The sequence below is a fragment of the Carassius carassius genome, chromosome 26, assembly GCF_963082965.1.
Source record: "Carassius carassius chromosome 26, fCarCar2.1, whole genome shotgun sequence".
Taxonomy (NCBI): Eukaryota; Metazoa; Chordata; class Actinopteri; order Cypriniformes; family Cyprinidae; genus Carassius; species Carassius carassius.
The window spans coordinates 27225907-27241796 of NC_081780.1; the positions used below are offsets into that span (position 1 = coordinate 27225907).

At 37.1% G+C, this 15890-nt stretch overlaps 1 protein-coding gene across 1 annotated transcript in view; it reads right to left on the minus strand.

The window, feature by feature from the left end:
• Positions 1-4481: 4481 nt before the first annotated feature.
• LOC132105998 (GTPase IMAP family member 8-like) overlaps positions 4482-15890 on the minus strand; it is a 28998-nt gene continuing 17589 nt past the window's right edge. The window contains exons 6-9 of the mRNA XM_059511580.1: positions 8411-9128; positions 7143-7147; positions 6270-6944; positions 4482-5997 (exon numbers count right to left, since the gene is read on the minus strand). Of these exons, the coding sequence (XP_059367563.1) occupies positions 4757-5997; positions 6270-6944; positions 7143-7147; positions 8411-9128 (2639 nt within the window). The 3' untranslated portion in view covers positions 4482-4756. The remainder of the gene's footprint in view (positions 5998-6269; positions 6945-7142; positions 7148-8410; positions 9129-15890) is intronic.

Sequence of the window (15890 nt, forward strand, 5' to 3'; positions counted from 1 at the left end):
GCACACAGGTTCGGTTCCCTCATAGAATTAGGCAAGAGACGTGAGTAATACAAAAATACAAATGTTTATTAATAGGAAAATACTTTAAAATGTTGGACACTGAAACCCACTTTAAACTAAACAATGAGAAAAACATACAAAAACAAAAACTAAATACCGGCAGGCCTGAGGCTCCCAATGGCAGGAAGCAACGTAGAGTTTGATTTTACAGAGCACACTTCCACACGCACACCCAGTGTCACTTAATCACACAATCACACACTCAGTGTACACTGCACACGATAAAGGACCACCACCAGGAGGAGGAAGAGCAATCCACCCGTGGGACCCCAGCGCCTGCGAAATAAAGAGAAGAAACTATAACAAGGTTCATAAAAGATGACCAGATAGACATCAATAAAGCAAATCTTTACAACAATAAATATAAATGACAAAAATAAAGAAAAGAAAACCATTCAAGCGCAGGAAAGTCAATTAGTTGGTCACCTAAATAATACAAGACAATTTTAGCTCAGTAGAGGTTCACACACACACACAAAATAGAATTGTACTTATAGATGGTTGATCACATGAACCAAGCAGTTAAATGGCTTGATTAAATATTACACGCAGTTTAAATGGCTTTACGAAAAGAAAAAAAGAAAATAAATATGAAAATAAAAATCAAGTTAACCTAACAAACTATACTTCCAAAAAATTAGAAGTTAACAGAAAATAAACAGAGGTTTCACATCAAACAAAAACACAAAGGGCAGCTAACGTTAGCTCCCCTACAAGTGGAAGGAACCAACTAGCCCCCCACACAAACCAGGGTCAAATATACTGCAACGATAAGAACCAAACGAGCAGTCTCCGTCTCTCGAGTGATGATCGCGTCAGCGCGGCCGTATTAACCGCAGAACTTTAATAGTGTGGAGACAGTAGCAACAATCACGGCATAGAACGAGAAGGAGAATCCTAAAACAAACGGAGATCTTAACAATCGTAATCCTATCCCCCTCGCAGTCATAATAACGTATAAACACTTACCATCAGGAGATCACGCTAGATAGCACGCTTAATAGACACGGATTGGTCAGTCATGCCCACCGATTACACCATGGAATACAGGGAATCACGCCTATTTGATATCCGAAAGAATGTTAAACCCACACAGCCGCTTCAGCACCATATCACGAGCCCTTAACAATAACATTACCTGTGAGGTGAACAGTCATCAGACCCACTAAGCAGCACGGAGGGCACCGCACCAAAGCTGCAGTAATTGATAACAAATGATTTAAAAAAAGTTATACATCGGAAACTCCAGAAAGGATCACCCATTAAAACACAGCTCGCTTACCTACAACCACCGTCGACGCTAGCAAAACAAACGGGGAAATCGGACGTGACGCATCCCAGGTAACAGCCAATCAGACTTAAATGCACGGTACTACTTGCTGATAGGATGACACTGCTGTCAATCACCTGATTCGGTTACACATAGAAATGAAAAAATGATCAGAACTGATGTAAATCTGTCTATCATTTGAGAGAATCGCTTGCATTTTGACCGTGTTGAGTAATTCAAGAGGAGTTGATAGGCCCAGGGTTTTTTTCTTTAGAGAGGGGAACACCAACATCCTTGAAAACCTGTTTGAGAGTGTCAAGAACCTGCTTTTTGGAAGAAGGAAAATCAATAAGCAAAAAAATCATCAAGCACGTGCGAAACTAATGGGATCTTACAGACATTCAGCAGAATCCTTCAGAAAGTCAGTTCAAATATTTTTGACCACCCTGGCACCCAAAGGTAAGTCTAACTGTGAAGTAGAATGTTGAATTCCATTTGATTCCGAAGATGATTTTGAATTTCATTTTGAAGGCATTCAGTGATATGGGCTTTAGATAACAACACACCTTGGCCGGTTGATTAACTGAATAGCGTTATCTACAGAAGCGTAGTAAAGTGAAAAGGGTCTGAAAGAATACATTCATTGCTACTAGCAGTGACATTAGAATATGAAGAAGACATATCGAAAATTAACACTAAGCCTAAACCCTTGGGATAAGCCAGTAATTAAGAAATGGAAAAGGAACACTCAGATTCATTAAAATTGTTACAAAGTGTAGTGCCATTGAAATATTAAGATGGGACGGCCTCTGGTGTCAGCCAGCGCGCTTACTTTTGCAACATCATGGACAGCAAGAGAAGTGGTCATAAGTTTTAGGACAAAAACAAGCAGTGTGACTGTGCAAACTACAGATGGCACAAGCCAGAATTTTTAATGCTTAAGAAAAACTTGACAAGACATCTCTGTATATACTGAAGGCAATAACAAATTCGCCTAAAGAAAGATTTCGTTGTAGTCTGTAATCTGAAGTTTTGAGAAAAACTGCCACATCACTGCAGTCTACAATTTGTCTATCAATTGCAGGAGATGGAAGTAGCAGAGCAGCAAGGTTAATGTCCTTACCTTGAATGAAGTTTTGTCTTAATCGGGAGGACACGGTTACTGCAGCAGGTGATACAAACTGCCTATCAAAAGCTTGGGCTGGAACTGCAGTGGAAAGGTTGAAAAGCGAAGTTGTAGGTATGGAATTCATTTCTTGACTTGAAGAGTTAACTGACTGGTAATGAGTTTGCACTCCCAAAGTTGTAGATGGTGCACTTGAGGGGAAGTTGAATCCAGAGAAGACGGGAATTTGAAGGCAGAGTTAAACCTGGATCACAATGGCCATTTTTTGATTCGAAGCCCTTAACAGTATATGAAAGACTTTTGACTGCCTGGATGAGTTGAGTATTGATGTAATCTAATAATTTAACACTACCATCATGTTCAAATTTAAAGCCCAATATAATGTAGTTCACTTTAGTTTTTTATATGATGTTATATGAGAACATGAAATCAGCAGATCTTAAACAGATTTTCAAACTATCAGACAAGCTGTTCGCTTTTTTGCTAGCAAGTTTATTATACTTCTAGATAACTGACATATTACATTTGTGTTATTCTTTTGTGTTATTTATGTTATATTCTATGAATTACACAATGCTTTTGCATAATGAAAGCATTATTATACATGAAAGATTTTTTTTCCTCACGCAGATTACCACATTTAGTTCTTATATTTATTTTTGATATAGTATTGATTACCCAGTAAACATAGCTAAGGACATTAAAAATACAGATTACAGCTCAAAGTGAAGGAATATCCTTATACACAAAGAAAGAAAATGATGAAACTTTAATCCTTGATGTTACAATCTGCATGATAAATTTGATCTAAATGTGAAAATCACCTTTGTATTATACAATACAATAATACAAGTTTATTTGTATAATTTAAAAACAACTGGTGTAGACTAAAGTGCTTTACAGGGCTAAAAAACATTTTAAGACAAAACAGTTAAGCACTAGAGAAACAATAAAAGTAAGATAAAAATAAATAAAATTATAAAAAATATAGTAAATAAGAGTCCTTAGATCTAAGTGGTCTAGTCTAAGAAGGCGGATGCAGTAGATCAGATAGGTACTGTGGTGCCTGGTTCAAATAAAACTTTGAAATCAATTCTGTATTTGACCGGTAACCAATGAAGCGAAATCAGAACTGGTGTAATGTGATCACTTTTACGCTTCCCTTTGAGGAGCTGGGCTGCGGCATTTTTAACAAACTGTAGGCTTGAGACAAAAGTCTGAGAGGCACCAATGTACAAAGAGTTGCAATAGTCTAGCCGAGATGTTACAAATGCATGCATGACAGTGTCAAGATTCTTACCAGACAAAAAGGGCTTAACCTTTGCACCATAGCCCAAAGGCCCACACATGCTTCTAGACGTGATAAGAGAATGTTGTGATGTACCAGGTCAAATGCAGAGCTAGGGTCTAGCAAGACCAAAGCTGCAGACTGCCCGGTATCATTGGTAAGCATTACATCATTCATGACTCTTAAGAGGGCGGATTCGGTGCTGTGACGGGCTTTAAAACCAGACAGAAATTTCTTGTGTATATTGTTGTCATTCAAAAAAGGCATAAGTTGGCTCAGGACCACTTTTTCTAAAATTTTTGAGAAGAAAGGTAAATTTGAGGTGAAAATTACTCAGAAGCATAGGATTCAAATTTGTTTTTGTAAGATGAGGCTGAACAAAGGTATGTTGAAGGCAGTCATGTACGGTCCCAGTAGAAAGACATTTGTTGATGACAGACAACAAATCAGGGCCAATAGCTTGAAAACTTGCGAAAGAGATTATGCTTTAACTTGCTTTTTTGAGATTATGTATACATTTTCTTAATAGAAATTATGTACACGTTTACTTGGGATAATTGTAATTGTTGCAGATATACAATTGGGGTTTCATTGGGGATCAGAGATCAGAAATCTGAAGAAAAAAAAACAACATTAAAAAAATTACTATATCTGTGTTCTGAATTTCTTTTTAAGTATACCATATTTTAAAAGCGCACTTAAAAGCCTTTGATTTTCTCAAAAACGACAGTGCGCCTTATAATCCGGAGCGCCTTATATATGGACCAAGGCGCTCTGTCGAAATGTTGACATTCCCTTTAGCACAGCTCCATCTAGTGGATGCATAACGCAAACCCAGTCAAACGTTTGACTGCAGTATCTTCTATTCTATGCGCTTTATAATCCTGTGCGCCCTATATATGAAAACAGTTCTAAAATAGGCCATTCATTGAAGGTGCGCCTTATAGTGCGGAAAATATGGTAATTGGCATCTTAATGTGGCTCTAGATGATTTCCCCCAATTTACCTGAACTCATGACTCAGTTTGATTTTGAGCTTTACGTTTATAATGTAAATTGATAAACGAACGTGCAATGTCTTCAAAAGAGCCAGCAAAGCTTCCAAGAGCTCCTCCAATAACGGGAACATATTTACTCCAGTCACGAGCTCGTCTTGATCTATATGGTACTTTTGCTTCAAAATCTTGTAGAACTTTAGCAACTTCTGATTGAAGCTTTTCACTAAATTCACACTCTGCTTGTTCCCTTGTTTCATGTTGAATTTTCTCCTGGAGCTTGTGTTTTTCTTTCTCATGTTTTTCTTCCAGATATTTTATGATGTTCTGTTGCTGTTCTTCTAAAGCTTTTTCTTTTCTTTTATTTTCTTGCTCAAATCGTGTCTGCTGTTCTTCCAGTTTTCTCTTCAGCTCTTCTTGTAGACCCTCATCAGTTTCTTTCTTGATTTCTTCTTCTTTCTTTTTAAACTCCTCTTCATTTTTTCTCAGTCCATTCTGCATTTCTTGCCTTTCTCTCTCATTTTCTTTCTTGATTTGCTCTATTTCTTCTTCATATGTGGCTCTCAGCTCTTCTTGTTTTCTCTTGATCTCTTCTTCTTTTTCTTTCAGTATTCTCTCTTGTTCTTCTCTAATGTTCTTCTCCACCTGCTGAAACATCTCATTGGTGTAGAAGCTCCTTTCATTGACTGCCACCATACAGTCAATCTTATCCAGCAGCTCAGAAACCTGCGTCTCTGTATTCTTTGTGTTATTGAACACATGGTATCTCTTTCCACATTGCTGGACAAGGTTCTTTAAGCTACCATCATCTTCAATAAATTCTTCAACACTTGTTCCTCTGAGATCATCTCCTCTGGTGAAAAGCACCATGGTGTACATTCTGGATTTATAACCAAACATCTCCTGGATCATCTTTACTGCATCCTTCTCCTCTCTGGTAAATCGTCCCAATGGAATCACCAGCAGAAACACATGTGGACCAGGAGCTGCCATTGAGACGCACTTTACAATCTCCCTCCCGGTCTCAGCATTATCAACCACAGTATCAAACAGGCCTGGGGTGTCAATCACAGTTATCTGTCTTTTGTTGAACTCAGTAGTTTCTTTCTGGCACTCTCTGGTCACTGACCGTGAAGCTAACTTTGACGTAAAAGCCTCCCTTCTCAGTATGGTGTTTCCTGTCGCACTTTTCCCAACACCTGTTTTTCCCAGCAGCACAATCCTCAGATCACCATCATCATCAGCTTGTGTTACACCTGCTAACATCAAGATATTGACAGTTAAAATTCTTTAAAATAATTGTACTCTAAATCAAACACCTCATCTGATATTAAAGAAATGCTGTTCCTCAATGGGGACAATGAGCATTTCGTCTCATATTTGACTTTAAGTAGTTATGAGAACAGAAAGCAGAAGTTTCAGTGTCATGTAATGCTAATATTCCACCTTTTGATTTTTGAAGGCATTGAAATTATGAAATTATGAATCACACTGTAATAATGTCAAACATAAACACACTTAGAACTCAAACCTGCTGCTGATTGAGTTTTCATCACAGATCTTTTCAGTTCTTCTATTTCAGCAGTGTATTTGTTTCTTTCCAATTCAACTTGAGCCTGAAGGCACATGAAGGTTGTGTAGCAACTTCCATTGTTCATTTTTACCATTGTCTCCACCTCCTGCAACATAGCTGGAACTTGTGAGTTGTTCTCCAAAACAAAATATCGACCTTGACATGTCTTATTAGACAAATTAGCAATGGAAGTATGTAACATATTTGGTTTGTTATTCATTTTTTTCTCTTGGTTTATGAGAACCATGAGGTGATTGTTGATTCTTGAGCTGAAAATCCTCTGGATCTTGTCCATTTCTGCTTTGTCTTCATTAGAAAGTGGAGTATTAGGAATAACGAGGAGGAAAACATGAACTCCAGGATCACAGAGAGACACACAGCGGAGAGTCTGACACATCACTTCCTCTTCTGAGAGCGGAGTTTTGAACAGAGCTGGAAGCGCCACCAGACTGATCAAGCGTCCATGAAGCTCCACGTCTCTCCTCACACATTCTTTATTTCTCTTTCTCTGGTATGAGAGGTGGAGCAGTTTCTTTTTCCCTCTTATAATCTTGGATATGTATTTCTTCAGTGTTTCATCACTTCCACACAACACCAAGTTCAGCTTTTGTTTCCTGTTGACATCTGTGCTTCCTTATAGAACAAAAAAAGAAAATATATATATTACACAGTAATTATTAAATTTGACCACTTTCATTTTAAGTTTCATTGCAGCATGAAAATATCTTTATATGAAAAAATATATATTTATGCTTTTAAATTACAGTTTCTCAGTCACCTAAATATTGCAGGACAAGGTATCAAATTGATTTTGAGAAACTTGGCACTTACCAAAGCTGAAAATATAAATGTAACCCTCAAGCATCATTTGTATAACAGCCCTTAATCCATGCTTCTTGGACAAAATTGAGAATAAAAGGTCTCAGGTGTGGTCCCAAATGTTTTTTTTTTAAATAAAAATTATATTGCCATCTATAAAATCTATAAATTTGCACAATTATTATTACTATTATTTTCTTTTTATTTATTTACATCTGAAAGTACTATATCTTTATGTAAAATATGCTTATTTTTATTTAGTTAATATTTTTTTACTTTAAAAAATATATATATATAAAAAATCCAGTAAATTCAGACTTCCTAAACCTAAAGATTTGGTGACTTTGGTGGGATCTGGTGGCTTATTATGGTATAAAATTATTTTAAAAAAACAATACCCACTAGTTGGCAGCAGTTTTCAATGGCTTTTTTGTGGTGGGTGTGTTTGTGTATGAGAGACAGAGCGAGAGAGAGAGAGTGTGATTGATTGACACTGCGAATTGTTGTATAGACTCAAACCTTAATTTCTGTGTAGTTTGATCTGCATTGCATTGGATTTATTGAGTTTTATTGGACAAATAATAAAAAAATGCTATGAATTTTGGTATTTCCCATTCATTTCCTATGGGTGCCCATTTTTGGGCATGAAGGTCAAATTCAACTTTGTTGAATCGAGTCCTCTTATTTTGTGTGTGTGTTCAGGTGGCAAACATAAGAAATGTAGCCAAATCCACTCAGAAAATATTTTTAAAAAACAAAACAAAATGATTTTGCACAAATTTGGCCTGAAGGATGATTGAGGGTAAACTAAAAAGTTAAAAGGACAAAATATTTTCTATTAAGAAGACCATCTAATGTAGATTATGTTGCACGGAGCGCACACCATCTGAGTACAGCCCAGCTTTGTCTAAATGGCGCTATGCTGATTTGGAGAGACACAGAGGAGAGGATTTGTTAAATAAAATAGTTATTTTTGTTTTTTTCATGTACAATAAGTACTCTCGTTGCTTTATAATGTTACGGTTGAATCATTGATGGCAGATGGACTATTCTGACGATGCTTTTCTGGACCTTGACACTTATTTATTTGGCAATCTATAGGACAGTCTCAAGCCTCCCGGTTTTCATCCAAAATATCTTAAATTGTGTTCCGAAGATGAACAAAGCTTTCACGGGTTTGGAATGACATGGGAGTAAGTGAACAGTGACAATTTTTCATTTTTGGGTGGAGTAACCCTTTAATATTATAAAGAAATCTATCCTTCCCAAGTTAAATCTACATGTTGTATCTGCCACCGATCTCCAGTAACCTATAGTGTCCGAACAAGGTTAAAGTACTAGTGGCCTCACCATCATCCTCTCCATCAGAATCTTCCTCTTCATTCTCGACTTTGACTGAACTTCCAGATCTGCTCTTTTTTTCATCCAATGATGCTCCTTCTGTATCCATATGCATTTGACGTACAAGAAAGCTTTTCTTCAGTATATTTTCTAACCTTTTGAATATCTCAGAGTGCCATTCGGGTTTTCCTCTTAGCTGAACATGTCCTCCTCCGCACTCTACAGCTAACTGATGAATGAATTCATTCACTTTCACAGGTGCACCCCTAACACCACACGTCTCTTCATCAGTCGTTATCATTATGGTTCGTGTAATTGCTTCTTCGCCGAATTCTTCCAGCACTTGTTTCACTCGTCTCATGTCCTCCTCAGTGAAATCTTTATACTGCAGTATGATTATAAATGCATGTGGTCCTGGATCAGACAGATGCACACACTGTTTCACGGTCTGTGTGATCTGATGATTTGAGATGTATGTCTGGAGCAGCTGAGGATTGTTGATGACCATCATATATCTGTCCTTCAGTCTTCCTCCGACTCTCTCTACAACATCTGGAGGAGCTTTACCGTCAAACGCTTCTCGTTTTAATATGACGTTTCCCACGATACTGTTTTCTGACACACTCTTTCCCAGAAGAACAATACTCTGAACACTCACTGAAAAAGAAAAACATAATAATATTGCATCATTACTGGAGAATTTTTAAACAAAACCATGTTTATGTTATTTCTACAAAGCGCTTTCTTCATGTTACCTCCTACATTCACCTATTTCTCATTTACAACATGAAGCAGATTATTTTTCAGCCCATGATTGATTACTTTTTTTTCCAGTGGTGTAATGATGACTTAAACAAGCATACTGTAATTTTACCAGGGCCTCACCTATACGTGAGTATTTGTACAGCAATTTTATCCACATACATAGTGTATAACACATGAAATTACATTACATAAATCAACTGGGTGGTTTACCATCTAGCTCTAAACTGCACAATGTGACTATGACATTTAAGATATCAGAAAAAATAACATTATTATTATTATTATTATTATTATTATGGTAATTTAATCTCTTCCTTAAAACAGTATGATTTTTGATTCCAATGTTTTTTTACATCAAAGAACTGACCAGGTTTTCCGGATGATCCTCTCCAGTTCTCCATCTTCACACAATCGTGCCTTAGCAGTTCTTCAGACAGGGAGAAAAGGTGTTGTAGCTTTCTTTGTTATATAAAAGGTTGCATTCTCATTACAGTAAAAACTAAAAGTCGTTGCGCTTGATATGTGGTGCACAATGTAGACAGCCTATCATAACGTAGAACACACCCACACAAACAACAAAGGACGTTAATACCCCCGGTGAGCAAATGCTAAGTGCACCTGTAACCAGGAAATATGATGAATACAATACAACGTTTTTATCAGGTCAAGAAGCAGACACACTGGCTAAATCTGTTGTGATCTGACTGATGAGATCGCTACTGAGTGAGCCATGCCTCTAGGTGGAAGGTTTGTGAAAGGGGAGTTGTCAATAAAGTTCAGTTATCTACACTGATAATCAGCGTCTCTGCACATGCAGCAGCACAACATTGTGTCAGAAGCAGACGTGCTCAGCCCTTGGCATATATCACAACTACTCAGTATTTTAATCACATAACGCTTATTTTAAGTTTCAGACATTTAAATACTACTGCTGTCAAGATGTGTGCGTTAACGCTGGTGATCAATTCTTTCAGTTTAATGTGCCACCCCACTCACAACGGCTGCTTCTGCATTTATTTAGATGCATCTTTATGTCCACATCAAACAGGAGATGTTTCAGACGCGCTCTCCAACTTCACTTCAGCGCCAGCGTGAGTCAAACGAGCTCGGAAACAGTACGTCACATTCGGCAGAGGCAGCTCTATAGCAAGCAAATGATCTAATTACCCAGATTCTGTTATGTCTGTTAATCAAAGAACAAAAGAAAAAAGAGGAAATGAATAACTGTTATAGCTTTAAGGATTTATCTATATTTAATTTAGAATTTAGTGTTTGATAACTTTATTCAATTTCTGTATACTTCCTACTTGCTGAAGGGCACAGGTAGCTACTTATGACATTTATAATATGGTTTATGTGTGAAGTTTACTCAGCTCTCATTTCTACTGTAATTTTCAATGGCTATAGATGGTTTCAACAGCAACAACATAAACAAACATTAATGCGCATGCACAAATTTTGTGTCCGTAATTTAACTTGTATCTGATAACAAATAAAATATGTTTGCTGCGTAAATCAGACTTACTAATAATGCAAATTCATTCTCTGCCAGCAGGAGGTGCTTTAAAGCAGGAGAAACCGAGGTTTCTCCAGTAATGGCTGTACAGAAAGAGGTGCTGAGTTCACAAACACTGCTTTATCAGGCATATAACATCCAAGATGAAATGAAAATAACAGAGAAAATTTAACAGACTAATTAAATATAGTCTTCCTTCCAGAAATACAGTGATATAAAAGCACCCGCGCCTCGTTGTGATTTTTACACGTGCAGAACGAGCTCATGTTTATTCAATGAAGCCTTTTGGAAAATTGGATGGTTTTGATATTGTGAGTGCCACAAAGAAATAAATGTAATACACAACCACCTGCGCCAAACTTCAGTCTACTCATCACCTTAACTTTAACTCTGTTTGTAGCCAGCGCCAGACTGATGAACAAACACAGACCGGAAGTTAACTTCTGGCCAGGCGCGTGCGCCCAGATGAAACGGTCTATAGTCAATGGTTAAATATTAGGGGTGGGAAAAAACAATTTCAGAGACATTAGTTGTATTACCAGTGATAATGGTCTTCAGTTATAAAAAAAAGATGCCATTAAACAAATATTAAAAATATACCGTCTTCATGTTGTTCGTACATTAATTGTAAGATTGAATTTAAAACAAAAGAAAAGACAAAGAAAAGAATCAGTCCGCATTGAAGAGAGCCTCACTGCTTATAACAGAACTTTGTGAGATTGTGATGATTTGAAGTGAGTGACAGCTTTTGCATATAAGAGTGCGATCTTTGCATTTTAAGAGATATATGTTATCATTTGAGAATTAGAACATTTCAGGACTGGCATTCACATATAATTGTGGATTCACTCTTGTAATTGCAATAGATGAGACAAAAATATGATACGTTAAACTAGATGTGCATTAAGGTTATTGAGTGCCCTCATTAATCAGTCCCTCCAGAAAAACGCAATTATGTGATCGCCTGATTTAAGGAAAGTCGTGGCCTAGTGGTTAGAGAGTTTGACTTCTGACACTAGGGTTGTGGGTTCGAATCTTGGGCTGGCAATACCACGACTGAGGTGCCCTTGAGCAAGGCATTGAACCCCCAACTGCTCCCCGGGCGCCGCAGCATAAATGATGAACACTGCTCCGGGTGTGTGTTCACAGTGTGTGTTCACTGCTGTGTGTGTCTGCACTTTGGATGGGTTAAAAGCAGAGCATGAATTCTGAGTATGGGTCACCATACTTGGCTGAATGTCATGTCACTTTAATGCATAATCAGCCAAAGGATGCATATTTATGTGGGGGTTGCATTTTTTCAAATATGCCACACTTTCGCCACATAAATTGCCAATTTCAGCAAGCAAAATATGCGGGGCTAGCATGATTTCATAATCCCTGTATTTTTGTTGAAAAAAAGTCACATATATCTTAGCAGAAATTTGAAAAATGTTGAGTCTACTTCACACAGGTAAAGCGCCATCATAAAGAACCTTATTAAGTTATTAATTATGCGACTTGAACATCATCTGCAAATCCCGCGGTGAAACTAGGGTGAAACCATGATGAAGCACGCAAATCATTCTCATTTACCAACAAAAATAAGTGCAAAAGACAGCGCAAAGCAGTTTCCCGGTGTGTTACATGACAGTGGGGGCAAATTATTTTGCACTCCATGCAACTGTGTGTTGGACCACAGACGGAAGTCGACGCTGCCACCGGCAAACATTTGATGATGGTTAAAACAGCAGCGGAAGCAGGCAGGAAGAAGCAGCTCACCTACACCGAGGCGTCAACTTCCAAAACAGTTGCTAGGGCTGAAAGAATGCTTGCTTATCACAGGAAGTAATAAGAAATGACTCTTTACATTAAGGTAGTAGCCTAGTGAGAAAAGGGTGTCTGGGGAAATAATTTTTTCTCTTTTTCATCAAACCGCAGTTTTTGCAAGTTCCCGCAATTTAAATTGCATAAAAATGCTAAAATATTCCACATATTTCATCGCATTTTTCAAGAAAACATGCCACAAAATCAAGGATTTTTGCCATATGATGTATTTTGGTTTTTCTGGAGGGACTGATTAATGTCTCAACAGACATATGCAGCTCAGAGAAGAAAGTATAGACATAAATTTTAGGATTATAGGCTATGCGTTTTGTTTAGGACGCCTTAGGAATGAAAAGCTGTTGTCTCACACCCTTTTTTTAGTTTGTCCAGGTACGACCTCTCAAGAATGTCTGTTCCTTATCACTTATTGTAAAAAAAACAAAACAAAAGGCGTCCATTTTCAAAAAATGCATCAGTGCGTCATCCTCCCGAGATAAAATCTTAAGTTATTTACAAGTATGTAGGCACTGAAAAGGTTTCAAAAAGCTTTCTGTTTAAATCCCATTTTTATATGACTCGCAATTATTGCCACTCCAGTTTCATGCAATCCTTTAGATTTGGTTGACTATCAGTAACTGAGGGGCTCAAGCCCTCAGTTCAAGCTCTTAAATGGAAGGTGTTGATGTTTTTGAAGTCTGTTAGGAGCTAATAAATAGTGACACTGCGGGGCTGAACAACTTCTGTTCTGGAGAGCCACATTCATATTTTTATTCATTCATCAATATGTATTATTCCATTTAATCAATACTTCTAATAATAATTTATATAGTCATTTCATTGATTAATTTATTATTTAGTAATTTCTATTATATTATTTCTCCACTGTTGTTTGGTCTTATGACTGTGTGCTTCAAGAGCTGTTTGTTTTCATGAATAAGAGATATAAGGGAATGTTAATGGAAACTTTTATAGGATGTTAGGAATCAGTTTTGGGATAACACTATTTGTTGGATTTGTGTTCTTTAGACGAAGTCTGAGTATTGAAACGCACAAGTAAGACTTCAATAAACTCTGCTCGTTTTTCTCCTCTTTAGTGGCTTTTCTCATTCATCTTGGCTGATAGGAGACTGTTAACCCTCTGGTGTCGTTCAGTCATTGTAGACTGAGAAAAAAATAGGTTTAAAATGTAAAAAAAAATTGCTTCTTCAATGGAACGAAACTCACTGACTTTTATGGCAGTCGCTATATGACAAAAAAAAAGGAAGATATTGTGACCTTGAATCTAAAAAAATAAATGGTCATAAATAGTCATATTTGTTCTGCCATTGGAAATGAATGGGAAATATGCAACATTTTCTAAATCTGCAACTTAAGTCTAAAAACAACTAGAGAAATTGTAATCATTTACTATAAAATGAAAAAAAAAAACAATCAGGTGTCCAGTCACTTTTGACTGTGAACAATAAAAGTCTGACTCCCAAATGAGAAATACCAGAGAGTTAATATGATTTTGGACCAGAATTGTGGTTAACAAGTTTTTGGTTATTAGACAACTCTGCTGACTAGTTGTTCTGGTACAAAACAAAACTGATACTTTCTGTCAGGATGGATCTTAATTATCTGGCATGGAGCATGATCTAACAGCAACTCTCCTCAGGGACTACATGTCCCATCATCACTCTCAGTATCAGATCATGCACACCTGGACTTATCACTCATTATCAACACTTTAGCTCGGTCTCATTTAGAAGGCTGCATACGTCATCGCGGAAGGCTAATTTAAGAAAAGTAACTGTTAAATTGCAAAGTAATATACATAGTATATAGTAATATATATATAAATGTCAGTGACTGGTATCATCAATGCCCAGCCTTTGGATTGACCTGTTTCCCTTATGTGGTCAGAGGACTCATGTTATAAAATGGTTTCTTGTCTTCATCACAACCTGACACCATTCACCATTATCATCTGTCGTTTCGCTGCATTGCATCAGAACTGTTGTTATTGACCTTATCTGCCAGCAAACCTGAATTTGAGTTCATCTACTGTCTCAGCGTGCTCCAACATGACGCAAAGCCACCGTCAAATAGAAACTTGTTGTGTAACCCCTATGCATTCTTCAATGTATGGACTGATTTCAACTCCTGATACTTCATCATGTTACCCATAAAGCAGTTACCCATAAAGCAGTATCTGTAGAGAGATCTTCAGGTGGCAGGCCTTTTTAACTAACGTATGACACTCATAAAAATGATGAATCAAAAAACAACACAAAAAACATTATTTATAATTATTTAGAATGACTCATTAGCAGACCCAAACTGAACCGTCAAATAGAGACCTGGGTTCTCATTTATAAAACTTTCTGTACATTTCATACTAAAAGTGTACGTAGGAACAAAAGCTAAATTTTGCATACCCACAAAAGTTTTCCGACTTATAAAACCATTTGTACACCAGAACCTGAGCAAAAATCCCTTTATAAATCTCGTTCAGGGGGAGGAGTGGGTAGGTTCATCTCCACCTCGTCTCCTCCCCGAAATAACCACATATGGAGTTTACAATGCCTTTACTATGCATAACCTCATCTGCATATAATTTCCATGCACGTGACATCATGTTTAACAGAAGACATTAAGGAAATATGAGATGGGGACTATAATGCCATTTGTGCCACACACATTAATTTTTATTGCTAAAAATGATCCAGTATCCTTATGTTTTATGATAAATATATGAAAATATCCATGAAAACAAAATGGTTTAAAGTTGTTCTCCTATATATTTTAAAATAGAGTTGATCTAATTAATTTACGCTGGCCAGATAGTATTTCAATTGTTTTAAACAATTCAAAATCAAATTAAATGTTTGCAGTTTTGCTGATGAACATTGAAGACGGCAGGATCGGCTTTGACTACAAGCTGCTTTATTTATTATTCAAAAACAAAAAGTGCAAACAGGCACAAAAACAGACAAAAATCAACATAGAATCACTCCCACACAATCTCAGCAAGGTCCAGGAGTGTAACAGTCAGCAGTCCTTCTCTCTCTCCTTCGCTCCCGGTTCTTCTGGTGTTTTGTACTCTCTCCACACCAATTACTGAAACAAGAGACAGGTGTTTGTTATTTGCGCTTAACCCACTCACTCACCGCGGTCCCCTGACGCTCTTCCCCACTGCAGGGTTCGCTAAACCTGCCAACCTTGGACATTTTTGTTGAGTACCATCAGTGTGGCGGGTGGTCAGGTGGTGGTGGTTTACAGTTTTAATTTTTACATTTTAATTGATTACCATAACGGTTAAGTGAATTTTAGCTATTTATTTATATTTT